We start from the raw sequence: 26591 nt of genomic DNA, 5'->3' as shown, positions 1-26591 counted from the left end.
CTGCCTTACTTCCAGCTTTGACCCCCCACTGCCCCTTGGGTGCCGTAGAAATCCTGCGCCGCCTGCTTTATTATAATCTCAGGTGCTCTCCTGCACCTGAGATAAGTGCTGGTTGCACGTGCCCTCCTGCAGCAGTATTGGTAAAATAATTTGGAGGACCCTTAAGCTTTGCCTTTCAGAGTGGAATGCGATAGCATTCAAAGATCCCTAACTGCTTCTCACACTTCCTGGCAACTTCGGCTTATGTAAGCGTAATGTTTACCGGGAAACGCTGTCAGTGAACGCTATGCACGGAGGCAACCTTTCTGGTAGAAATGTGGCCTCCTGCGTGGGCCGCGATGCGGTGGAGGCAAGTGCCACTTGAGGGTGTTGCAAAGAACCTGGCACACCGTTTTATGGCTTTGGAGATTTGCACGCAGCGGCGCATGCTCTATGAATGGTAGAAACGCTGGAAAAGGGGTTTATGTTTTGAGTTTCCGCGAACAGAATTATGTTTTCTCATAGAGTGAAATCTTGATATAACGAACTTCAGGGGTCCGCAGTTCGTTGTTCCAAAAGATTGTTGTTATAGTTATTGCCCCAAAATTAACCATTCCGCCCATCAACTCATCATTACATAAGTTGTCACATATGAGCTATCCACAAAATCGTCGCTGTTTGCTCTCGGCACGTAGTACGTAATGTTACGTTTCGCCTACGACGCGCGGTATAGCCGGCGCGGATGCAATGGACGCCGGGACTTCATTCAAAGCGACGGACATGATGGCCCGTTCAGCGCGGCCGCAACGCCTCCCCGCCAAGCGCGTCCAGGCATGTTTCAATGCCACGTGTCTTCGTGTGTGCGTGTGTGTGTGTGTGTGTGTGTGTGTGTGTGTGTGTGTGTGTGTGTGTGTGTGTGTGTGTGTGTGTGCGTGTGTGCATGTTGGTGCCCACGCTTGTCAAAGCGCGGCAGCCGGGGAGAGGAGCTCGCCAAGTGTGAAGCGAGGAGGTCTGACCGGCGCCGGCCCGGCGGATGCGTCACTTCTTGTCTCAGCGCGTCCGTGCCCCGCCGTCACGGGCGCCTCTCGCAAGCCGTTCCTTCTTGCCCTCGACTCCGAGAGTATAAAAGCAGCTGCCCTGGACGCCGAGGGAGGCTCCGATTTCTTCCGTCGAGTAACGTGCTCTCCCGTCTCTCCACTTCGGTCGACCTACCGGCCGCCGTTTTGCGATGCTAGAATAAACAAGTTGTTCTGTTAGCAGTCGACACATGCTTTGCCAGGACCTTCGGATGCTTCCAGTTTTGCCGCAGGCCGCCAGGCCAACGCTGCCCTTGGGGCTTGTGACCCATTTGCAACAACTGGCTGCCAGCGGTGAGATCGCGACAACGGAGGCCAGCAGCGAAGATATGCGGTTGACTGTATGCTGAGCAGCACAATGACCATCCGGGAGCAGTGCAACGAGCCCTGTGTGATGACTGGTTGCCTGCAGCGGAACGACTGCGCTGAATTCTTGGCTGCGAGGTTTGGTGAGTGCGGGACTTTCTTCTTCTGAGTTTTGCCAGGCTTTTGTTAGTGTCAGAAACAGAGCTGGTAATTGTGGTTGTCGTTGCTGCCGGGTTAGTTGCGGCAAGGCAATAGTAGGCAGTAGAGAAAGCAGCATTCAGAGCAGCCATGGATTGGAAGTCGTTGCGCAAACCGAAATTGCTGGAGCTTGCAAGAGTTGGGTCTGGATGTCTCAGACAAACTGAGAAAACCAGAACTGCTAAGGGCTGTTCTTGAGTTAGAAGCTGAGGATGACGAGCTGTCGGAATTCGTTGAGACCATTGAGGAGAGGGCAAAAAGACAGGAGCGCGAACTTAAAGAGCAAAAAAAAAACAGGAGCGCGAACTTAAAGAGCAAAAAGAGAAAGACGAGCGCGAACAAGAGCGCGACCGTCAACACGCTTTGGAAATGAAGCTTCTCGAGGTAGAGATGGAACGCGCTCGTAATGGAAGTCAGGCACACGGTGCAGGAGAACGAGTATCGTTCAAAATGACTGACCTGATGCGGCCGTTTAAGCTTGGAGAGCACATTGGTTTGTTCCTGGTTAACTTTGAGCGAACGTGCGTGAAGCAGGGGTTCTCTCGGGAAACGTGGCCACAGCGCTTGCTCACTTTGTTACCCGGCGAGGCGGCCGACGTAGTCGCTCGCTTGAAAAGAGAGGAAGCAGAGGATTTCGACCAAGTGAAATCGAGTCTGCTAAAAAAGTACAGGCTGTCAGCGGAGGCGTTCCGTCAGGAGTTTCGGGAAAATGAGAAAGGCAGAAGTCAGTCATATACAGAGTTTGCCTACAGGCTTATGTCAAACATGCAGGAGTGGCTCAAATAAGAGAAAGCGTTTGGTGACCACGAGAAAGTTATGCAGTGTTTCGGGCTGGAACAGTTTTATAGTCGGTTACCTGAGAACGTGCGGTACTGGATCTTGCATAGGCCAGACGTTAGTACGGTGGCTAAAGCCGCCGAGCTAGCCGAGGAGTTTGTGACGCGTCGGGCTCGCGGAGCTAAGGATGGTCAAAAGGGTGAATTTGGCTCCAAGTTTGAGAGGCCGAAGTTCACACCCATGAAAGCAAGGGGGGACACACGTAGTGCGGATGCGAGTGAAAGCAGTCCGACCAAACGTAAGGAGACGGCGGCAGCCGAAGCCGAATGCAGAAAGCGGTTCGAGACGAGGCAAGCGCGCGTATGTTATACGTGCCAGAAGTCGGGTCACTTTTCGGCGCAGTGTCCAGAAACAAAAACAAAAGTCGTGTTTTTGTCATTATGCAGCACTGACGAGAACATGAAGCTTCTCGAGCCTTACATGCGAGACCTCCTCGTGAACGGGAAAGAGTGCCGAGTGCTTCGCGATTCCGCAGCTACAATGAATGTAGTTCACCCCTCATACGTAGAACCCGATATGTTCACGGGCGAGTGCGCATGGACCAAGCAAGCCGTGGAAGCTCATAGCGTGTGTCTGCCCGTAGCAAAAGTGCTTATTAAAGGACCTTTCGGAGCACTTGAGACGGAGGCCGCAGTGTCATCTATGCTGCCCCCCCATCCCCCCCAGTACCCGTACCTATTTTCGAACAGGTCTGATCACCTCCTGCGCGAGAAGGGGCTTTTGTTTGGTGAGGCTAGCGTTCAGGCCTTAACCAGATCGAGAGTTCGGGAGCTCGCTGCAAAGGCGGTAGTTGCGGGGCCGACGTTGTCGAACAATGAGAAAGGATCGGAGGCGCAGCAAGCTGATATTCTGAGCACGTCCCAACTGAATACAATTGAGCCTGTAGCGTTGAAAGCACCAGATACTGGAGAGGAAATGCCCGACACGGGAAAGTTAGAAGAGCTATCTGCAGATTTGCTCATCGCGCCTACGTCAGATGGACTGAATAGGTTGCTAAAAGTCAGCCGGTCGGCTTTGATAGCCGAGCAAAAAAAGGATGGCAGCCTAGAAAACATGCGCTGCAGTGTCAAGGAAGGTATCGCCAAGAAAACTGCTCGTTTTGTGGAAAGAGGTGGGGTCCTGTACCGGAAGTATCTAGACCGCAGGGGAGTGGAGTTCGATCAGCTGATCGTGCCTCAGTGCTACCGTCAGGATCTGTTGCGCTTGTCGCATGGAGGTTAGTGGTCCGGACACCTAGGAGTTAAGAAGACTAAGGACCGTCTCTTGCAAGAGTACTATTGGCCAGGGTGTTTTCGTGACCACTTTGTGAGGACATGTGACACCTGTCAGCGGGTGGGCAAACCAGAGGACAAATCGAGGGCGCCGTTGAAGTTGGTACCTATCATTAGGAAGCCTTTTAGACGGCTCGTTATTGATACAGTGGGACCTCTGCCGGTAACAACCAAGGGGTACACATTTTGACTGTGATCTGCCGAGCGACAAAGTTCCCTGAAGCAGTGCCGCTTAAAGAACTCAGCTCAGTTGAGATAGTCAATGCACTACTGTCCATATTTGCGCGAATTGGTTTTTCTGCGGAAATCCAGTCAGATCAGGGCACAGTGTTTACTAGCGCTTTGACGACTGCCTTTCTCGAAAGGTGCGGGGTAAAGCTGTTACACAGCTCAGTGTACCACCCACAGTCGAATTCCGTTGAGAAGCTCCACTCCGTCAGGAAGCGCGTGTTTAGAGCATTGTGGTTTGAACTACAAACTGACTGGGAGCTGTGTCTGCCTGGGGTGAGGTTTGCATTAAGGACCGCGCCGCATGCGGCTACGGGGTTTTCGCCAGCTGAGCTGGTGTATGGTCGCTCGCTGCGATCTCCGCTTCGCATGCTTCGAGACGGATCACTGCCCTCTCCAATGGCTGCAGACCATCTCTTCCACAAATGGTCGCCTTCTGCGCTGGAGCCTCGCTTTGCAACAATATTCCTTTGAGGTGCGTTACAAAAAGGGGAGTCTCAACGGTAATGCCGATGGCTTAAGTCGAGGCCCCTAACGTGGGAATCAGCCTCAAAATTGTTTGTACTGATGTTTTTCTTCCTGAGGCAGGATTTTTAACATATTGCTTTTGTGTAGTGTTTCAAAGTCATGATGTGCTTTCTAGTGCAATTTTCCAATTTGTGGACGCGTTCTGAGTGCTGCTAGACTGTAAGGAACTAGGCAGTAGTATAAAAGGGGAAAGAGCCTGGCAGGGCTTAGTGAGGGTTGTGTCGTGCTTGCTGACTGAGCGGTTGAGTTTCGGCGTAGTTCTAACGCTTGCTGGGAACGAGAACAAAAATGGCAACTCTCCCGAAGTCACTTTGCAGTGTCCTGTGTGAACCTGAACGTGAGAACGAGGCCTTCTCTGTGCGCTGCGCTCAAGAAACGCCGAAGGACGACCGACTTTGGTTATGAGCATCATCGAGCGATATCCCTCCGGACAGCGGATGCAGTCCCCTGACCATCGGGATTTCCTTCTCCTGGCGGGGCGTTCTGTTACGTTTCGCCTACAACTCGTGGTATAGCCGGCGTGGATGCAACGGACGCCGGAGCTTCGTTCAAAGCGGCGGACATTTTGGCCCGTTGAGCGCTGCCGTAACGCTCCCTGCCAAGCGCGTCCAGGCATGTTTCACTGCCACGTGTCTTCGTGTGTGTGTGTGTGTGTGTGTGTGTGTGTGTGTGTGTGTGTGTGTGTGTGTGTGTGCATGTTGGTGCCCACGCTTGTCAAAGCGCGGCAGCCAGGGAGAGGAGCTCCCCAACTGTAAAGCGAGGAGGTCTGACCGGTGCCGGCCCGGCGGATGCGTCACTTCTTGTCCCAACGTGTCTCTCAACGTGTCCGTGCCCCGCCGTCATGGGCGCCTCTCGCAAGCCGTTCCTTCTTGCCCTCGACTCCGAGAGTATGAAAGCAGCAGCCCCGGACGCCGAGGGAGGCTCCGATTTCTTCCGTCGAGTAACGTGCTCTCCCGTCTCTCCACTTCGGTCGACCTGACCGGCCGCTCTTTTGCGATACTAGAATAAACAAGTTGTTCTGTTAGCAGTCGACTCATGCTTTGCCAGGACCTTCGGATGCTTCCAGTTGTGCCCCAGGCCGCCAGGCCAACGCTACCCTTGGGGCTTGCGACCCATTCGCAACAGTACTGTTGCTATTTTCCATAGATTCTACCGCCATGCACCACCGAAGAACCGTATAGTAAGTGTGACGCACGCTATACGGACGCTGACGCCGAGAAAATTACCGCTGAAAACATAGCTCGATATCACCTCCAGAGCGCAGTGTTTCTTGCTTTTTGCTTGTTTTTCACATTTCTTGCCGTAGACACAGCAACGGTCTCCTGAATATGTCAAAGCGCAAGAGCGTAAATGACACCACATGGAAAGTGCAAAGTGTGACCATGTGGTATCCCCGCAAGTACTCGGGTTACATTTTACCACACACGTAGCTAGTACGGCTGCAGAAAGAAGTGCAGAAGAAAGGGGCATGCACAGAAAGAAGGAAATGGCTTGCCTTCATTGCTAGGCAACACTTTTCTTGGTGGGACATGTGCTTGCAAAGCCTGATGCATTGTCGCTTCCGCTCGCCCGTATTTTTTTTCTCGGAAGTGTGGGGTTCTCATCCGTGCTCTTGGGACAAAGGAACGACAACACAGTAGTGCAAACAATCACAAGGGCATTTATTGCACCTTTCATAGATCAATGTCTGCTAGCCGAGTGGCTATCCACAAAATATGCCGATGGGCACGCAACAAATCTAGGAAGTCTGACTCACCGCGACCGGATAGCGAGCGAATATGTTCGCCCCATGCTGGATCCCAACGCCTGGTCGTTCGCGTGTACAGTCACGCGAACGGTGGCGCGTTCGAAGGCGGCCACGCGCGAGACGGCCTTGCAGAAGCATGGATCAGCGCACGCGCGGCACGTCCATGGCGCTCGCCGGCCCGCCGCCAAAGAGAAAGCGTGTTCATAGAATAAAGAACCAACTTAGAGAAGAGAAACTGTACCTTTCGCAGTGGTTCGAAAATAAGCAGCGGCAGCGCATGGAACTTAGGTGGACGCCAGATGACGTTGCTCAATCCAGAAGCGGAAGTACACTTTTTTTTAGAACGAAATCCAATATGGCCGCTTTTCGCCGGTCGCGTGCGCTGGTACGCGCCGTGCTTGTCCTGCCGGCTATGCGGCATGCTTCAATGCCTTCGCTGCCGCGTAGTTGCTGCGTTCTAATTGCCAAGAGCCTCTACTGACGCCCATACAAACAAGCCACAAGTGAGTGAACAGAACGTGCGACCTTATTGACAGAAGACAAGCAGTGTACATTCTCGTGCAATAGCATAAATAAAAGTTGCATGTCGAGATACGCTGGAATCATTAACGCGAGCTCGTAAACGGCTCACCTTCGTCGTCGCACGTGGTGGTCAGGTTAACGAGCGACAACCAGCAACGGAAACAGATTGGACAGTCTGCCACCTGTTTTCAGCGACAGTCGCCGTTAAAAATGCCCAAATTGCATTGCGAAGCAATCGGGTGACGCAGGCATCTGCTGCCGCAACCTACACAGCGACATGGACTACCCCGGATTTTAGCCGTTCACTCCTTTCCAACCTGCACGTTTCTTTTCTTTCGGGGGCCGCTAATGTGTGGCTAACACTTGGTGTCTCACATTGTCTCAATATGGGCAAGTCGCTTTCGTGGGCATCGCCTTCACCAGCTACTTTTGCGGGCCTTTCCAACCATGTGGCTATCAACTTCATACGCATCGGACTATGTAAGCACGTATGCTGGTCTCCGTTCATGCCTAATCGCGGCCGAGAAAGGCCAGAGGCACAATTTGCCCATGGCTGCAGCAGGAAAGGGCGAACGGGGAGCACGAATCACGGTGCACGAAAATTGAGAGTTTATGTCGCTGTGCAAGCTGCAGGAGCGAATGCTTACTTCGAGAGACTGCTTCCTAATGCAACTGACCAGGCCGCCACATTCAAGAAGCATAACATGGCGACCATACCAAGTAAGATAACATCGAAATTAAACAGCAATCAGTCACCACATAAGGTTCAGACAATACATTATACATTGGCTACGAACCATATGGCAACAGTGAGCATTTACATACACGGGTCTCTTACGGTACATTCAGCCGCCCACCTACAGGCGTGATACTTGCCTTCGTCGCACGTGGTGGTCTAGTAACGAGCGACAACCAGCAGCAGAAACAGATTGGACAGAGTGTCCCACCTGTTTGCAGCGACAGTCGCTGTTAAAGATGAGCAATTTGCAGTGCGAAGCAATCGGATGACGCAGGCATCTGCTGCCGCAGCCTACACAGCGACATGGACTACCCATCGTTTTAGCATTGACTCCTTTCCAACCTGCATGTTTCTTTTCTTTCAGAGGCCGCTAATGTGTGGCTCACACTTGGTGTCCCACATTGTCTCAATATAGACAAGTCGCTTTCGTGGGCATCCTTCATCAGCCACTTTTGCGGGCCTTTCCACCAAATTTCATGCTCGTCCGACCATGCGAGCACGTATTCTGGTCTAAGTTCGTGCTTAATCGCAGCCAAGAAAGGCCAGAGGCACAATTTGCCCATGGCTGCAGCAGGAAAGGGTGAACGGGGAGCACAAATCATGGTGTGAAAATTGGGAGTCTATATCGCTGTGCAGACTGCAGGAGCAAATGCTTACTTCGAGAGACTGCTTCCCAGTGCAACCTACCAGGCCGCAATATTCAAAAAAGGTAACACAGCAACCGTAACCAAGTGACATAACAGCAAAATTAAACAGCAATCAGTCACCGCATGAGGTTCAGACAATACATTATACATTGGCTACGAACCATCTTACAGGCATAATGCTTGCTTTTGTCGCATGTGTTGGTCTGGTAACGTGCGACAACCAGCGGTACAAACAGATTGGACAGAGCCTCGCACCTATTCGAACCAACAGTTGCTGTTGAAGATGAGCAACTTCCATTGCTAAGCAATCAGGTGACGCAGGCATCTGCTGCCGCAACCAACACAGCTACATGGACTACCCGGCATTTTAGCGTTAACTCCTTTCCAACCTGCACATTTATTTTCTTTCGAGGGCCGCTAATGTGTGGCTCACACTTTGTGTCCCACTTTGTCTCAATGTGGACAAGTCGCTTTTGTGAGCATCACCTTTGGCAGCCATTTTTGCGGGCCTTTCCACCCATACAGCTATCAACTTCATACACTTCGAACCATGTAAGCACATATGCTGGTCTCCATTTTGAGCAAATCATGGCCGAGGTAGGCCACAAGCACAATTTGCCCATGACTGCAGCAGGCAAGAACGAACGGGGAGCACCAGTTACGGTGTGTGTATACTGGGAGTCTATGTCGCTTTGCAGACTGCAGGAGCAAATGCTTACCTCAAGGGACCGCTTACCAATGCAACTGACCAGGTACCCACATCCGAGGAACGTAACACAGTTACCACAACCAAGTGGGGCAGCAAAACCAGATTCTGCAATCAATAACTTTAGTGTAGCTTGCGCAAAAACCCAGGCTATCGAAGAAGAAGAGCAATCATCAACGAGACTAGGAATATGGAAAATGAGAAAGCTTGCATTCAAGAGAGAAGCCACTCTGCTCTGCAGGCATTGAAGGCTAAAAACATCAAGAAAAGTAAAATGGTGCATAGCACGTGGTGCATAGGTTAATGCAAGACACATGCCGATGCTGCATCAGCTATTTCAGGACAGGAATTGTGCATTACAACATACACTAGAAGATACTGCTACAGATATGTTAGGCTACTAGACAGTGACTGGTATTAAGTATCAGCGAAGAATCGGTTGACCTTTATGTTTGGATGAGGATGAATGATCTCTAACAAAAATGGGCGATGAAAAAGCTTGTATTTATAGAAGAAAAATTACACTTGGCACAAACGGAACTGACATGGCTAGGAAGCTGATTAAGGGCAAACTGACGGAACTCGATCTTTTGGCCAGCGTCGTCCGTGCTTGGTCAGAGGTTGCAGGTGCATCTGAAGATGAAGAATTTCTAGAATGTCCTTTTTGAGTTACCTGGATGACTCGGCTAAATGTCCGCGCGGGTGGAATGGTGGCTGAAGCTCTTTTCAGTCTTGACACAGTCCTCTGCAGACTTGATATCTCATCCATATTCTTCTACATGCGCTTCTTTGTTCGTGGTGTAAAATCCTTGCAAATTCGGCTCCAGCCCCTTCCTGTTGGTGCAGATAGGAGCTCCAGTGATGACCAAGATGTGCTTGGCATAGACTCTGTTGGGGCAGAACGGTGACACATGAAATACAGCACAGATTAGCCAAACGCATGTGTGTTTTATTTTATGTCCGAACCAATTATACTGAACCATAAATATGAACAAGCATTCATATCTGCTACAAACAGCAAGCCGATACAGCATATATCAAACATATTTATTTCTGAACCATGTGTTGTTTACCTTTTAGTAGTAGCCAAAGTCCACACAACGACCTTGTTGTAGCAGGCAGCAGCTTCTGCTTAGTGCGTGGAGTGTGTTGCTTTATACTGGTGCCGTTCTCATTACTGCATGTCTGGAACAGAAATTTTGACCGAATCAGGAATTGAAAGAGCAAAATTTTGCAATATGAAATGCAAAAAGGTGTGACATGTATATTGTTGTGGTTTGTGACTACAGAACACATGCAAATGTACACTGTCTGTTCTAGGGTGCTTAAGCAGCATGTTAAATAAATATTGCTATTGTCCTTAAAATGGAAGTCTGCCTAACTACAATGCATGTCAACAGCTTAAGTATTATTAAGATCACAAGTGAGAACATTTGTGCGTTCATTTATACACTAGAAGAAATCACACGGCTGGTTCCACAAGCAAATGCATCAAAGTCATGAAGTTATTAGAACTGATGCATTATTTTTCTGCACGAACGTGATGCACCGCTTCACTACTGCAAAAATAAATGCCCTACGGTAAACCAAACTGAACAGCGAGAACATTTGAAACCAACAAGTACAAAATATGGGTGAATTATCATGCTTGCAACTGTTTAATATATTAAATTCTGTGCTTTCGCTTCATTTTACCAAAGGATTATTCGGTTTTGTGGACGAAAGAAGTTGCCGGCGGACTCGAAAAAAAAGTTTAATATGTATATTGATATGGCTACTTACTCAGTCACCTACGACCACGGCTACAATAAGATGAAAAATGGGACGTGCGTTCCGATATCGCTCTTTCTTTCCTGGTTGTGTGTGTATAACGACAGCCTCGCAAGTAAAGGTTTATTTAAGAAACAGCAACTGAGATCCTGACTGCCCATATGTAATGCAGGATCGAGTTCGTTAACTTGTGCCCGCCTGCAAGGTAATGAGACGGATATTATATAACGATTCAAGCAGCGGTGTTAAACGACTCACCGTTATTGCCGTTGTCATCTGCCGCAAAATCCAGCTCCCGTTTCGATGCAGACGTGTTCCGAATGGCTCACGACCGAAACCCAACTTCCGGGCTTACATGTCCGCTTGCAAACACGTAACTTCACCCCAAGTTAAATAACGCGAGACATCGAAGCGCAAGAAACTACTTTTAGAAACAAAGAAGCAACCAGTCTGAGTGTATGAACGAATGAATGCGTGCCGCCGTGCACTCGAAAATACCGGTCAAAATTTTAAATCCAGGCCAGAGGTCACGTGAAAGATCGATGATGCTGAACGCTATTTGCGTTTATAATGACGAAGAAACAATAAACTTACTAACAAAGAGTACAATATCTAATTAGCAATGATAATTTTGCCCTGTTTCTCATGTAACAAAAATGCTTCGGTAATTGTAAGAGAAAGTTTGTAAGAAAAAATTGCGCTTATTACGACGCCTCTATCAGGAAATGGAACTAACGAAAGCATCCCGAAGTGATGCTACTACGCTGGCTTTGTTAGCAGCGGCGCGTGGTCGATTTTTTCGCCCTCTGTGGCCATTTGTTGAACTTGAGAGTGTGCTACCCCTGGCGTGTTCTGCCCTGCGCCCCCAAGTAACCCTGCCATGAGGCGGCGTTAGGAGCGCAACACTCGCGCCATCTCTCGCAATGCGCTTCAACCACTTCGACCGCCGCGGGCGCCAGGCCACGCGGCGAAGCCGCACTGCAGGAGACGGGAGCTTATCGGGAAAACAAGATATCAGTGGACGCGTGAGAGTCGCACATCCCCACAGATGTCGTCTCAAGTTTTTCGAACCCATGCACCGCGACGTCCACTATTTGCACCTTGTCGTCTGCTAGCTTACTGTTTCGGCTGCCATGAAAGGTACACGAAAATCTAAGAATCCGCAAAGTTTTGAATATTATTGATAGTACTGAGGCGTTGCTAACATCACGGGAAAACTTAATAACGATCGTTATTCTGAAAAGTTTGGTATTCTGAAGTTGGTAGTACTGAAATATTTTTACATTGAAACTATGAAAAGTCAGCAGGGGCTTTGTGCAAAGTTCATTAATATGGTGTTCGTAGTAACGTTTCACTGTATATTCACATTACAATCTGACGCTATCATGCCTGTAGGTTGTGTGCAAGTCATACTTTACTATTTTTCTGGCGTATTTTACGTTGAGAAATTCAGTTAGTTCGGGAACTCCTTGGTCTGCATAGAGGGCCTGCGTGGTTCATAATGATTTTTCCCAAAATGACAGTTGACGTGGGACGTGGGACGCCAGCGCCAAATTTTCTGCAACACGAGGCCGTTAATGCTATCACGTTAAAATGCAATCTATCGTCGTGACGAGAAATGCATCTCGTGACTTCTGCAGCGCTACCACACCAGTGTGACGAGAATTATGCAACGCCAACGAGGAATCTGCCTGACAAGAGTATATTGCATGAGGTCATGTTCACTGCAGGCACGCATACTTACCTAATTGGTCTTGCGGTGAGCCTTTCTTTGCCCACAAGCCGTGACTTTCGCACTGTATTGCATACTGGGTTAATAAACACGCGTTAGTTGACTATCTGTCTGTGGTGTCTTCTCTGCACCGTATCAACGAACTCGGCCGTAACGCCCTTAGTACATTGCGGTGTGGAGGAGTGTCAAATTCTTTCCTGGCTGCGTTTGCAGGGTAAGCCTTGCACAAACCCGTTTCCACAATTTATTGATATATCAGCAAAATTTGCATGGTATATGTTAAGCACACGTGCGTTGTACCCTGCACCAAAAGTTCTTGCTGCTGCACCAAATCGTCGTTTTGCCTGCACCAGGACCTGCGCCCAATGGTGAAATGGCTGTTCCACCACTACGAAAGGCATGGGCATTCGAGAGCAGTAGGTGCCTGTTTAAGCAGCTTACCCACACTACTTGCTTGCCGTTGTCACTGGAAATGCTGGCAAGCAATCACTTTGCTCTCCCGGCACCTGCAAATCTCTTCTCGGACTGTCGCACGTGGTGTTCACAGCTGTCACCGCCAATCCTGTTGCGATAAGCATCTTCATCTATCTGTTTTACAACACGTGTGGCGTAGTGTGTTGGAAGTGTATACTGCAAGCTTTTAATAGGCAATACCCAAAATGTGCCACCTTTCAGCATTCCCCTGCTACAGGTGGTGCAAAGCAAGTGTCCTATTTCACCGTTGCGGCATCGTATTCCAGCGTCCCTCACCTGTTCGATTTCATTTCGGTCTCCCATCGCTGTTTTAAAACACTAGCCAAAGATTCTTGCTTAGCGGGCATGTTAAATCTTCCCGCCAACATAAGCCATCCGAAGAGGCTGCTGACCCAGGCCGACTTTGAGGAGCGCACATGTGCGCTTGCATACGCTGGAAAAACAACAGTGCGTATCTCGGGGCCCCACCGGCTCTACACATGTTGGCATTTCGCGCTGTGTGCTCTTTGGAGAACTTTAGGACACTTAGACAGCAGGCCTTTCACAGAGGAGAATGTATTTGGGCTCGTGCGCCTGCTACGAAATCATCAGCATCATCAGCCTATTTTATGTCCACTGCAGGACAAAGGCCTCTCCCTCTAATCTCCAATTACCCCTGTGCTGCGCCAACCGATTGCAACTTGCGTCTGCGAATTTCTTAATTTCATCACCCCACCTAGTCTTTTACCGTCCTCGACTGTGTTTCCCTTCTCTTGGCACCCATTCTGTAACCCTAATGGTCCACCGGTTATCTAACCTACACATTACATGACCTGCTCAGCTCCATTTCTTTCTCTTAGTGTCAATTAGAATATTGGCTACACTCGTTTGCTATGTGATCCACACCACTCTCTTCCTGTATTTTAATGTTATGCCTATCATTGTTCGTTCGATCACTCTTTGTGTGGTCCTTAGCTTCTTTGCGAGCTTCTTTTTCAGTCTCCAAGTTTTTGCCTCATATGTTAGCACCGGTAGAATGCTGATTGTACACCTTTCATTTTAGTGATAATCGTAAGCTTCCAGTCAGGAGCTGACAATGTCTGATGTATGTGCTCCAACCCAATTTTATTCGTCTGCAAATTTCCTTCTCACAATCAGGGTCCCCTGTGAGTAATTGACCTAGGTAAACATACTCCTTCGCAGACTCTTGTTCCCTTGCCCGGCTATTCATCATTATCATTGTCTTCTCCTTATTAATCTTTAACCCCAATCTCATACTCTCTCTGTTAAAGTACTCCATTATTTGTTGTGACTCGTCCCCAGTGTTGCTCAACAGGACAGTGTCATCTACGAAGCGAAGGCTGCTGAGATAGTCACCGTTGGTCCATGCTTCTAAGCCTTCCCAGTTTAATAGCTTGAATACTTCCAAGCACGCAGTGAATAGCATTGGAGAGATCGTACCTCCCTGTCTGACCCCTTTCTTTATAGGTATCTTCCTGCTTGTTTAGAATTAAGGTAGCTGTGGAACCTCTGCAGATATTTTCCAAGGTATTTACGTAAGCGTTCTGTACTCCTTGATTACGTAATGCCTCTATGGCTCCTGGTATATCTACTGAATCAAATGCTTTTTCGTAATCTGTGAATGCCATATAGAGAGGCTTATTCTACTCTGCGGATTTCTCGATAACCTGATGAATGACATGGATGTAATCCATTGTACAGTATCCCTTCCTGAAGCCAGCCTGTTCCCTTGGTGGAGTAAAGTCCAGTGTTGCTTTTATTCTATTGGAGATTATTTTGGTGTATTTTATATAATACTGGGAGTAAGCTAATGGGCCTATAATTTTTCAGTTCTTTAACGTCTCCTTTTTTGTGGATTAGTATAATGTTTGCATTTTTCCAGTTTTCTGGGACCCATGCAGTCGATAGACATTTCGAATAAAGAGCCGCCTGTTTTTCATGCATGATGTCTCCTACACCTTTGATTAAATTGACGGTTATGCCATCTCCTTCGACCGCGTTTCCCTGTTTCATGTCTTGCAAGGCCCTTCTAACTTCATTGCTAGTTATAGAAGTATCTGTAAACTTTTCATTACTACTCCGAATGGAGGTATTTTGGCTGCTCTGGGTATTGTACAGGTCATTATATAATTCTTTCGTTGCTTTTAATATATCTTAGAAATTGCTGATGATATTACCCTGCTTATCTTTCAGTTCATACATCTTGGCTTGTCCTATGCCAAGTTTTCTTCTCAGTTATTTCATGCTGTGTCCATTTATTACTGCTTCCTCAGTCTCTTACGTTTTAATTTCGAATATCCTTTATCTTCTTTTTATTCATCAGTTTTGACAATTCTGCAAATTCTATCTGATCTCTTGAGTTGGACTGTTTCATTGTTTGTCGTTTCTTTATTAGGTCCTTCGTTGCTTGGGAGAGCTTACCTACTGGCTGCCTTGGTGCATTGCCTCCCACTTCAATTGCTGCTTCTGAAGCCAGCCTAGTTACAAGAAACCGCTCAAAGACGCTTACGTAGTACCTTACTACAGCTGATAATTGTTTCGTCCTACTTAGGTCCTTGGTTTCATAGACAATAAGTGCAAAGCATTTGGAGCTTTTCATCTCTTCCTTTATACATGTTAATGTGATGTGGCTGAGAATTTCGAGGATCTTGTCTTATATCGAGTGATGAACGTACTTCGCATTCGCCGCTCCACCATTCAGTTTCGTACCGACAATATTGTCGTATTTGACAAACAAATTCAGGAGCTCAATAGAGTTTCCCTTGTTTTCACTTGTGGCACTTTCATCGTGGCCCCTCTGAGTGATTCCCTGAATGGAAATAAATTGCAAAATATCTGCCACTCTTGCTATATAGAGGCAACTTTTCTGCACCTCCCTGGAGTATGCGTTGTTGAAATGTGTTGCAACTGACTTGCTCTGTCCACCCAACTTTTTTTTCTAGGACTTTTTTCTAGTTACTGTATCCACTTTTGGCAAATGCAGATTTCTCATTGGCTCTATTAGAAAACATTTTGCAAGGGTAACAGAAAGCTGCATCAGCCTGTGCATTGCACTCCAACCAAGGAAATATGCGGTACCCCTCTGAGTGGAAGCTTCTGTGCAATTTGCTGTACTTCTTAGATGGAAATGGGTTCGGTATTGGCTGTATGAGTGACTCTGTCCTAAATTTCCAAATGTCCAACTGGCCTGCATGGTCGACATCCACATCCGAGGCGGTGAATTCAGTCGCTGAATCACGTTAATGCCTTGCTGCACACGATGCAGAAAGCTCGTCGCACTCACTGTCCATTTGCACTGACGAAGACGGACCAGCATTATCAGAGGTGATGTGGTACACAGTCTCTTCAAGCGGAATCAAAACAGAGCGCTCAGAAGGATATTCTTGTTCATGGAACGTCTGAGAATCTCCCATTGTTGAAGCAGAAAGCTCGGTGGGGATGCATTTTTGCTTGGCCCGTTTGCTTGCAGTCGAAAAAAAGTCAGCAGTGGACCTTTTCTGCGACATCCCGAGACAAGCCAGAGGGTCTGTGGTGGCGAGACAGGCTGGCGTTTCCTCCCACGACACGAGCACTGCTTGCGAGCAAGCAAACAAACTGGCTGAAGTGGTTGGTGCCACCACTACCGGGAACTAGGCAGCTATAAGGGGTCAGTGCAATGAGCGGAACGGCTGCGCCGCGTCGCGAATGGTGCGCCCATGGGCGATCGTAGCTGTGGCATGTCATCGCTCGCTACTGAAGCTCCTGTTACGTCTCAATATGGTGAAGAGCATTTCTTAGAAGTTTACACGAGGCAAGAAAAAAAACCGTCTAGCTGAAAATGACAAGCTGAACTAATGGATGAAAGGGGAAGGCGGAAATTTGGGGTGGGGGCACCCCTCTTCCTCTGGCGGTGCCCCAGTACCTGTCCTTGATGCATGGGCACCCTACCCGTTGCATCTGTCGTAGTGCATGGGCTGTGACCGTAATTGACATTATGGCAAGCACTGGCCAACAACAGTACTGCCACGGCAGCTGGAAAAGGGGTTTATGTTTGAGTGTTTGTGTAACAGAAGTATGTTCTCTCGTAAATTGATATTACAATCCGAAGCTATCATGTCTACAGCTTGTGTGTAAGTTGTACTTTACGCATTTTCTGATGCAATTTACTTTTGAACAACAATTTGGTTCAATAAAACACTTGCGCTTGGCGGACGGCCTAGAACGATAAGGATGTATGCTGCACTTCCACACACATGCATACATGCATGACGTATATCGGTGGTGGTGGTACTTGTCTAACGTCCGTACCAGCTTTGCTGTACATCCACTTTTGCAGGGTGGAATAGAGGCAGTTCTTTTTTTTCTTTTATTCAAATTTCATCTCAAGCGCAGCCATGTAGGATTTCCATGGGCCGCAAGGCCATCTTCTTATTTCCATGTTTACAAATGTGCACCCCATTGAGAATAAATTGCAGTAAATGGCAATAATGGATATAACGGAGTAATTGCAGCTCCCCCTTCAATTTGTTATAACGAGGTTCGAGTGTAAATTTTCCACCTGAAATATTCTGATAGTCATGTCCACCGAGACTCTTTGCATTTGCCTATCGCTGGCCCATCAGGCAGCCTGATGTGCTTCGTTCATTGTTCAAAGAATCAAAGCAGATGCGAAAGATAGGATCAGCGACGCGCATATTGCAATAGGACTGATACTCCGGCTAGTTAGGTGAGATACACTTTTTTACGCACAAGCATAACTGGCCAGCTCTAGAAATCTGCACTGTTTGTCGGAGGCCACAAACCAAGCGAACGAGAAAGGTGCCTGGAGGTGAAGAAAATTGTGCGCCGGGGACAGTATGAAGAAGCGCTCTCAGCGTGCAGCAAGGTACCGCCACCTAAAGGAATGTGTAGGTGACATTGAGTGAAGTGGAGGAGGAAGGCAGGCAGATGCGCGCTGGGTTGACTTCATCTAGTAGTTACTACTGGTTCTCTTTGCCATGCAGTAGTGGGTTCTCGCGCGCTGTATGCTGTGTATACATGTGAAAGTGCGCGACGGTGAACTGACGATGGCGGCTAAATCTCGCATGCACAAGGAAAGGAAGCGCACTGTATTCCGTCGCGGGCATTGCACCATGGCACCAGTTGCTATTTCATCTATTCCTGCGAAGACAAAAAATAATAATAGTAAAGTTTCAATTGTTCTAATATATCTCGATTTGCACTGCTTAGTAGTTCTTTTGATCAGCTACCAACTCACTCAGTAATTTCAGTTGTGCTGTATAATGTTCATATTGACACTTGTACTTATCTTTATCGGGCGAGCACGTTTAGCCGCCTAACAAATGTTATCGCACAGCGCGGGACGCGCCTGCATGTATCCGAACTTTCTGGAAAGTTATCGATGCTTCTATCTGCCGTCTGTTGTCGCCGAACCTTGTGTTATCTGATTTCATCGCTTGACGCGAATGGTGTAGAACTTTGTAGAAGGCATGCGGGTCCTAACGATTAGTCTGGAGCATTCGATGACTGTTTTATAAAAGCCGACGTGCTTGACCCGCTGATCAGATCTTCGACGATCGCCGACCGTGTTCGCCGCTATCGTTGTGCTATAAGTGTAGCCTGTTTTGTGGGCACAGGTTCGCCCAATAAAAGTTAGTTTTGTCTTTCACAGTATTGCTACTGTGTTCTTAACGTCACCACCACGTGACATCTGGTGGAGGTGCTTTTGGTTCATGTACCGGACGCCCCCGACAAGCCGTGATCCAAGCCCGGAACGCAAAGACAACACCAACGTAGTCCCGGACCATCGAGCAAGCCGGCGTCTTCAACAACTGCCCCCGGAGCACGGACTTTTGCCTGAGACGACCAGGAAGATCTCCACCAAGTCCACCCCAATGGCAGCCCCAGCGTCCCCCATCGTGCTGCAGCAGCCCAGGGAGCCTCCGACGTTCCGTGGTTCAACGGTCGAGGACCCGGAAAGCTGGCTTGAGACATACGAGAGGGTCGCTGCTTTTAACAACTGGAATAGCGACGACAAACTGCGACATGTCTTCTTCGCATTGGAAGACGCTGCCAGGACGTGGTTCGAGAACCGAGAAGCCACCTTAACGACCTAAGAGCTGTTCCGAAGCGGCTTCCTGCAGACATTCGCAAGCGTCGTACGCCGAGAACGAGCCCAAGCGCTATTAGAAACCCGGGTGCAACTACCAAATGAGACCACCGCGATTTTTACAGAAGAAATGAGCCGCCTATTACGCCACGCCGACCCGAAAATGTCCGAGGAGAAGAAAGTCCGCGTACTGATGCGTGGTGTAAAGGAGGAACTTTTCGCCGGAATGGTACGGAGCCCACCGCAGACCGTCGAGTAGTTTCTTCGCGAGGCCACCAGCATCGAGAAGACACTGGAAATGGGGAACCGGCAATTCAACCGCCGCTATAACTCGACAAACTACGCCGGAGTTCAGTCACTGGCCACCGACGACCTGCGCGAGACTATCCGAGTGGTCGTGCGGGAGGAGCTGCAAAAGCTGTTCCCGTCATCACAGCCTCAAGTGGCATCGATTGCCAACGCCGTACGTGAGGAGGTCCAACAACAACTCGGATTAGCCCCTGAATTGCCGCAACCTCAGCCGCAAGCGATGACATACGCCGCCGTCGCCCGCCGTCAAGGTCCCCCTCCACGACCGCGCCAGGGCCCCGTAACACCGCAATTCTGTCGACCACCACCGCCACCGCCAGCACGCCCACCCGTCGCCCAGCGCAGCTACCCGAGGAAGACAGACGTTTGGCGCGCTCCTGACCACCGCCCGCTCTGTTACCACTGCGGAGAAGCGGGTCACGTCTACCGAAGATGCCCATACCGGGAGATGGGACTGCGAGGTTTCGCCGTCAACGCTCCGCGCCCGCAGCAAGGTGAACGCCCTCACGATATCGCCGACTACCTCGCCGCTACTCAGTGGAGCTCTCGACGACCATCGCGTTCGCCATCACCAGGCCGCTACCTGTCGCCGCAGCGCCGACCATACACTGGCCTAGCCTGGGGCCGGTCAGCGAGCCCATATCCGGAAAACTAAAAGCAGCAACCGATGGAGGTGCGGTTGCTGTTCGTCGAGCTGACGAAGATCCTCCGCCGCCGACGAAGACGCCGAAGAAACTACCTCGATGACATAACGACACGCCGCCGTCCCGACGAAGTCTGGAAGTAAAGAATACGACGACGAAAGACAACCTGACGACGCGACGTTCCAGCTTCAGTTTAACACGACGCAGCCGTGATCCGACGTCAAGACCCAACTGCAACGCCAGACAAAGAACCACCGACCTCGACGTACTTCTCGATGGCCACGCAGTCACTGCCTTAGTCGACACAGGGGCCGATTGCTCCGTAATGAGTGCACACATCGCCGCCCAGTTGAAGAAGGTTAAGACTGCATAGGAGGGCCCCCAAATTCGGACCGCTAGAGGACACCTCATTACGCCGACTGGACTCTGCACGGCAAGAATTACCGTTCATGACCGGACTTACCCTGCCACCTTCGTTGTCCCCCAACAGTGTTCAGGAGACGTCATCCTCGGCATGGACTTCCTGAATCAACATGGCGCAGTCATCGACCTGAAGTCGAAATCGATAACGCTGTCACAAGATCAAGCGATACCGCCGGAGAGCTGTCGTAGTCACCACGCCTTGAGTGTGCTCGAAGATCAAGTGAGCATCCCGCCGCGCTCCAGCATTATTATTTCCGTCGGCACCAAAACACCCGTTGACGTAGAAGGCGTCATCGAAGGCGACCAACGTCTACTGCTCGACCGTGAAATTTGCGTCGCAAGAGGGATCGCTCGACTGCACGGAGGAAACACGAAGGTGTTGCTGACAAACTTCAGCCAGGAGTTCAAGCACATCAACAAGGGCATGACGATCGCATACATCGAAGAAATTCAAAAAACCAGTGATGCGTTTGTCCTTTCGGATTCTGTCGCATCTATCCCGACGACCGTAGTTCCCGAGCCAGACTTCGACATAAATCCAAGTCTCCCCGTGATTAAGAAGCAACAGCTCAGAAGTCTGCTTCGACGATACAAAGACTGCTTTTCGACGTCATCGAGGATTCGACAAACCCCAGTCGCAAAGCATCGCATAATAACCGAAGAGTGCGCTCGACCACTCCGCCAGAGCCCTTACCGAGTTTCGACGCGAGAACGCGAAGCTATAAGACACCAAGTCGACGAAATGCTGCGCGACGACATCATCCAGCCGTCGAAAAGCCCGTGGGCCTCTCCAGTAGTTTTAGTTAAGAAAAAGGACGGAACCCTACGTTTCTGCGTCGATTATCATCGATTGAACAAAATCACGAAGAAAGGCGTATACCCCCTCCCACGGATAGACGACGCATTGCATCGGCTCTGCAATGCTAAATACTTCTCATCGATGGAACTCAAGTCTGGCTACTGGCAAATAGAAGTCGACGAAAGGGATCGCGAAAAGACCGCCTTCATCACGCCAGACGGCCTCTACGAGTTCAAGGTTATGCCATTCGGACTGTGCTCGGCGCCTGCAACGTTCCAGCGCGTCATGGACACAGTATTAGCAGGATTGAAGTGGCAGACCTGTATCGTTTACTTGGATGACGTCGTCGTCTTCGCCAGAAATTTCGACGATCACCTCAAGCGGCTTGCGACAGTACTAGAAGCCATCATGTCGTCAGGGCTTACTCTGAAGCCGGAAAAATGCCGCTTCGCTTACGATGAGCTTCTGTTCCTATAGGCCACATAATCAGCAAATCTGGTGTCCGTCCAGACCCGCAAAAGACAGCTGCAATCGCACAGTTCCCGCAACCCATCAACAAGAAGGCAGTGCGTAGATTCCTTGGCATGTGTGCCTACTATAGGCGCTTTGTCAAGGACTTTTCACGCATCGCCGAGCCGTTGACACGTCTAACTAAATGTAATGTTGAGTTCAAGTGGGAAACACCGCAAACCGACGCACTTGAAGAACTCGAACGACGCATGCAGTCGCCGCCGGTACTTGCGCACTTCGGCGAGTACGCCGATACAGAAATCCATACTGACGCCAGTAGCCTAGGCCTCGGTGCCGTTTTCTAGTCCAGAGGAGAAACGGAGTCGAACAGGTGATAGCTTACGCTAGCCGGTCGCTGTCAAAAGCGGAAGGCAACTATTCTACGACCGAAAAAAAATGCCTCGCCATCGTTTGGGCTACAGCTAAATTGCGCCCTTATCTTTATGGCAGGCCATTCAAAGTCGTCAGTGACCATCACGCGTTGTGTTGGCTAGCGAATATAAAGGACCCTTCAGGACGACTAGCGCGGTGGAGCCTCATACTACAAGAATACGACATCACTGTCACCTACAAGTCCGGACGAAAACACTCCGATGCCGATTGCCTATCACGCGCCCCCATTGACCCACCGCCGCAAGACGACGAGAATGACGACGCCTTCCTTGGAATGATAAGCGCGGAAGACTTCGCTACACAGCAACGGGCAGACGCGGAGCTGAAAGGCCTCGTCGAATATTTGGAAGGTCACACCGACGTTGTACCCAGGGCATTTAAGCGCGGATTATCTTCCTTCACGCTTCAAAACAATCTACTCGTGAAGAAGAACTTCTCCCCAGTCCGCTCCAACTGCCTTCTTGTTGTCCCGTCAGGACTTCGTCCAGAAGTATTGCACGCCCTACATGACGATCCGACCGCTGGACACCTAGGATTTTCCCGGACACTATCGAGGATACAAGAAAAGTAATATTGGCCGCACCTGACCGCTGATGTCGCCCGTTATGTAAGAACATGCCGAGACTGTCAGCGACGCAAGACACCGCCGACAAGGCCAGCCGGATTACTACAGCCAATCGAGCCTCCTTGCTGACCATTCCAGCAGATGGGGATGGACTTGCTGGGACCCTTTCCGACGTCAACAACCGGAAATAAGTGGATCGTCGTGGCGACGGACTACCTCACCCGCTTCGCTGAAACTAAAGCACTGCCGAAAGGCAGCGCAGCCGAAGTGGCGAAATTCTTTGTCGAAAACATCCTGCTGCGACATGGCGCTCCAGAAGTCCTCATCACCGACAGAGGAACGGCCTTTACAGCGGAGCTCACTCAAGCCATTCTGACAAGGTACAGGAGGACAACGGCCTACCACCCGCAGACGAATGGTCTTACGGAGCGGCTGAATAAGACCCTCGCCGACATGCTAGCGATGTACGTCGACGTCGAACACAAGACGTGGGATGCCGTCCTGCCGTACGTAACATTCGCTTACAACACGGTGGTGCAAGAAACAACACAGATCATGCCGTTCAAGTTGGTTTACGGCAGGAACCCGACGACGACGCTCGACGCCATGTTGCCGCACGTCACTGACGAAGAGAATCTTGACGTCGCTGCCTATCTGCAGCGCGCCGAAGAAGCCCGACAACTCGCCCGCCTACGGATCAAAAACCAGCAACGTACCGACAGCCGACACTACAACCTCCGACGACGCTTCGTCGAGTACCAGCCCGGCGACCGTGTTTGGGTGTGGACCCCGATACGCCGACGAGGACCAAGTGAGAAACTACTGCGACGCTATTTCGGACCCTACAAGGTCATCCGACGTGTTGGTGCACTGGACTGTGAGGTCGTGCCAGACGGCATTTCGCATTCACAGCGGCGCCGCGCACGACCTGAAGTGGTCCACGTGGCGCGTCTTAAACCGTTTTACGGACGCTAACGAACTTCCCTTATTTTGTTGTTTTCTTTGCTACGAGTGCTTATTTATTACTTTCGTTTGTTTGCAGCATCGGGTCGATGCTTTTTAAAAGGGGGGTAATGACACGTGTACTTATCTTTATCGGGCGACCACGTTTAGCCGCCTAACAAATGTTATCGCACAGCGCGGGACGCGCCTGCATGTATCCGAACTTTCTGGAAAGTTATCGATGCTTCTATCCGCTGTTTGTTGTCGCCGAACCTTGTGTTATCTGATTTCATCGCTTGACGCGAATGGTGTAGAACTTTGTAGAAGGCATGCGGGTCCCAACGATTAGTCTGGAACATTCGATGACTGCTGTATAAAAGCCGACGCGCTTGACCCGCTGATCAGATTTTCGACGATCGCCGACCGTGTTCGCCGCTATGGTTGTGCTATAAGTGTAGCCTGTTTTGTGGGCACAGGTTCGCCCAATAAAAGTTAGTTTTGTCTTTCACAGTATTCCTACTGTGTTCTTAACGTCACCACCACGTGACAATATAGTGCAGCTGCCCACTTCTTTAATAATATCACGCAAGCGTCAACCAGAGAGTGCATCAACGCCTTGCAGCAGCGCAGACATGTCGCTGTGAATAGAACAGCCTAACAGACCATATGCTGTGATTGCTTGCATGCATTTTTTTTAATTCAAGTCCCACTGCATTTTTCTTGCTAAAAAATCCAGTGCACATTCAATTTCTACTTTGTTCAGGAGCTATAACATGATTTCCACATTAGTTTTCTACTTTGAATCCAGAAAAAGAGGGTGGCCATTCGATTCAGGCATGTGTTTGGATCGAGGCATCACTCTTGCCTCTTGTTTAATTTGACTTTTATATATATTGATTTTTTATTATATATTTATTTATAACGTTTATATATTTCTATGTATATTTAGATAGGAGCTCACTAAGTAATGCATCCTCATAACACGGAAACTTGATGTGTACAAATGCAAGTATAAAATTATGTTAACAGTTGGCTCAGCTTGGCATCTCTATGTTCAACTTAGCTAGAATTTTAAGAATAATTCTGTCTGGAGTTTTAAGCGATTGACTTGAATTTTAGTCTCATATCCATATTGAAGATTTGCAAAGTAATACTAACTCTTTTTTGCTGTAGAAAGCTAATTTGTGGGAAAGCTATTCTTGTAGGACTTTAGTCCAACCTTTGAAGTAATGTGAAATGGTTCATTTCTGCATGAGATCATCTGGCTGTGCCAGGTATGCCTATTGCAGGTGCAAAGAAGCATTGAGAAAGCTGTTGTCCACCTTTCTTTTGTTGCAGACCACAGTGGCTACCTTTGGGCGACTTTTAGATCGTTTTGCCAATGGCGACCTCGCTGGTTCCTTGCCAATGCTGCAGGATAGTGCCTCGTTTCCTGAGCTCTCGGCAGCTCTTTATGCAGACAGCATTGAGGACATCCGTTGCACTGAGTGCACGTCCAGGAGCCTTCTGGAAGATGACCTCTCGTCTGACAGCAGCAGCGCTTTGCAGCAGTCATGCAGTCAGTGTGAGAAGCTGCAAGCCACCCGAAGGAACTATGAGGTGCTACAGGCACGCCTCATTTCATACTTTTTCTGGCCTACACTGATGGACACTTTGAATGTTCCCGACACAGTGGAGCTCTCGTCAGGCAAGCACAAGAAATGTAGCAAGGGCTACCGCAAGAAAGGCAAGCTGAAAAAGCCGTGGGTGAAGGAGAAGTGGAAGGAGCGCAAGCGACTGGCTGCAGCAGCAGCTGTATCTGACGCCATGTCGGAGCACAATGATGGCACTGCAGGTGCTCCAAGGGGGGAGGACAGCACTGTGTTGTCCTCTTGTGCACCCCACTCTGCCATGGATGCATAAGCTCACTGCCATGCACCTGGTGCTCCAGCCTGTTTCATGCCCACAGTTCGTGCCTCTTTGTATTTCAGGCACAGAAATGTTGCCATGCGATCTCAAGTAATAAATTTTGCTTGCGATTGTAGTATTACAGACTTTCATGAAACCTGCCGTGGTTGCTTAGTGGCTGTGGTGTTGGGCTGCTAAGTGCAAGGTCGCGCTATCGTATCCCGGCTACAGCAGCCGCATTTCAATTGGGGCGAAATGTGAAAACACCTGTGTACATAGATTTAGGTGCGCGTTAAAGAACCCCAGATGCTGCAATTTCCGAAGTCCCCCAATACGGCGTGCCCCATAATCAGATCGTGGTTTTGACACGTAAAACCCCATAACGTAATTTTTAAATTTATACTTTCATGAATATAGATGAACCAATCTCTGTATCAGCAGTGTTGTCTCTCCTTTCTCTTTCCTTTTGGAGTCTGTGCAGCGTTGAATTTTATGATGAAAAAAATTTTAAATCTTCGTTCTTTTAATCATGGCACTCAAAACTCGTAAATTATTTATTTGTTTTCAATACTGCTACTCTAGCACGGGAATATGGCAGTTGAGAACACAGTATATCTTCATATATCTCAGTGCAAAGCAATGAAGTAAGAAAAAAACCTGCCAAGTACATGATTTGCTTATTAACAAACATTTGCTAATTAGCAAAGTAACTGGGAGCCAATGTATTTTGTCCCCAATTTCGGCAATTGCGCAAAACTGGTGTCTTCCTGAAAATTTGCTTTAAGTGGGTACCTTTGTGAACTTAGCGGCTACAATTCTTAAATTGCAATACATGCTGTGAATTAAAGAATTACAAGATGTGTTAATTTTTGTTAATTAGTTGATTGTGCATTTAGATTTATCGTGCAAGTAATGTTAGCCTCTGAGTAATACAGCTTTGTGACTGAAGTTATGCTACCTGTCACAAGCGATCTTTAAATATTCTGAGTGATCTAGAAAAAAAAACAGCCTGTATTACAGCCACCAAGGTGAATCATAATGTTCACTGTGCTTTTTAAAAAGAAAGGCATAATCCAGATGGCAGGGAAAGAATACCTAGTTGAGCAATTAAAAGTAAGAAGGACATGTACAGCAAATATCCCAGAACTAAAATTAATAGAACCATTTAAACATGTAGTTAGAAACAACAAAACGTGGCATATTTATTTATTTATTTAACAGTGTCCTTACAGGCCTCGTATTAGGCATAGGGTAAGGGGGGCGTTACGGTA

General features: G+C 48.9%; 1 protein-coding gene across 1 annotated transcript in view; it reads left to right on the top strand.

Moving 5' to 3' along the window:
* The window catches only part of LOC139051368 (uncharacterized), a 209710-nt gene extending 184268 nt beyond the window's left edge, over positions 1–25442 (top strand). The window contains exon 11 of the mRNA XM_070528386.1: positions 24772–25442. Within this exon, the coding sequence (XP_070384487.1) occupies positions 24772–25335 (564 nt within the window). The 3' untranslated portion in view covers positions 25336–25442. The remainder of the gene's footprint in view (positions 1–24771) is intronic.
* Positions 25443–26591: the final 1149 nt, after the last annotated feature.

This window comes from Dermacentor albipictus, unplaced genomic scaffold, assembly GCF_038994185.2.
Source record: "Dermacentor albipictus isolate Rhodes 1998 colony unplaced genomic scaffold, USDA_Dalb.pri_finalv2 scaffold_11, whole genome shotgun sequence".
NCBI lineage: Eukaryota > Metazoa > Arthropoda > Arachnida > Ixodida > Ixodidae > Dermacentor > Dermacentor albipictus.
Note: the sequence above shows the minus strand (reverse complement) of the source record. Positions and strands in the feature narration are given on the sequence as shown.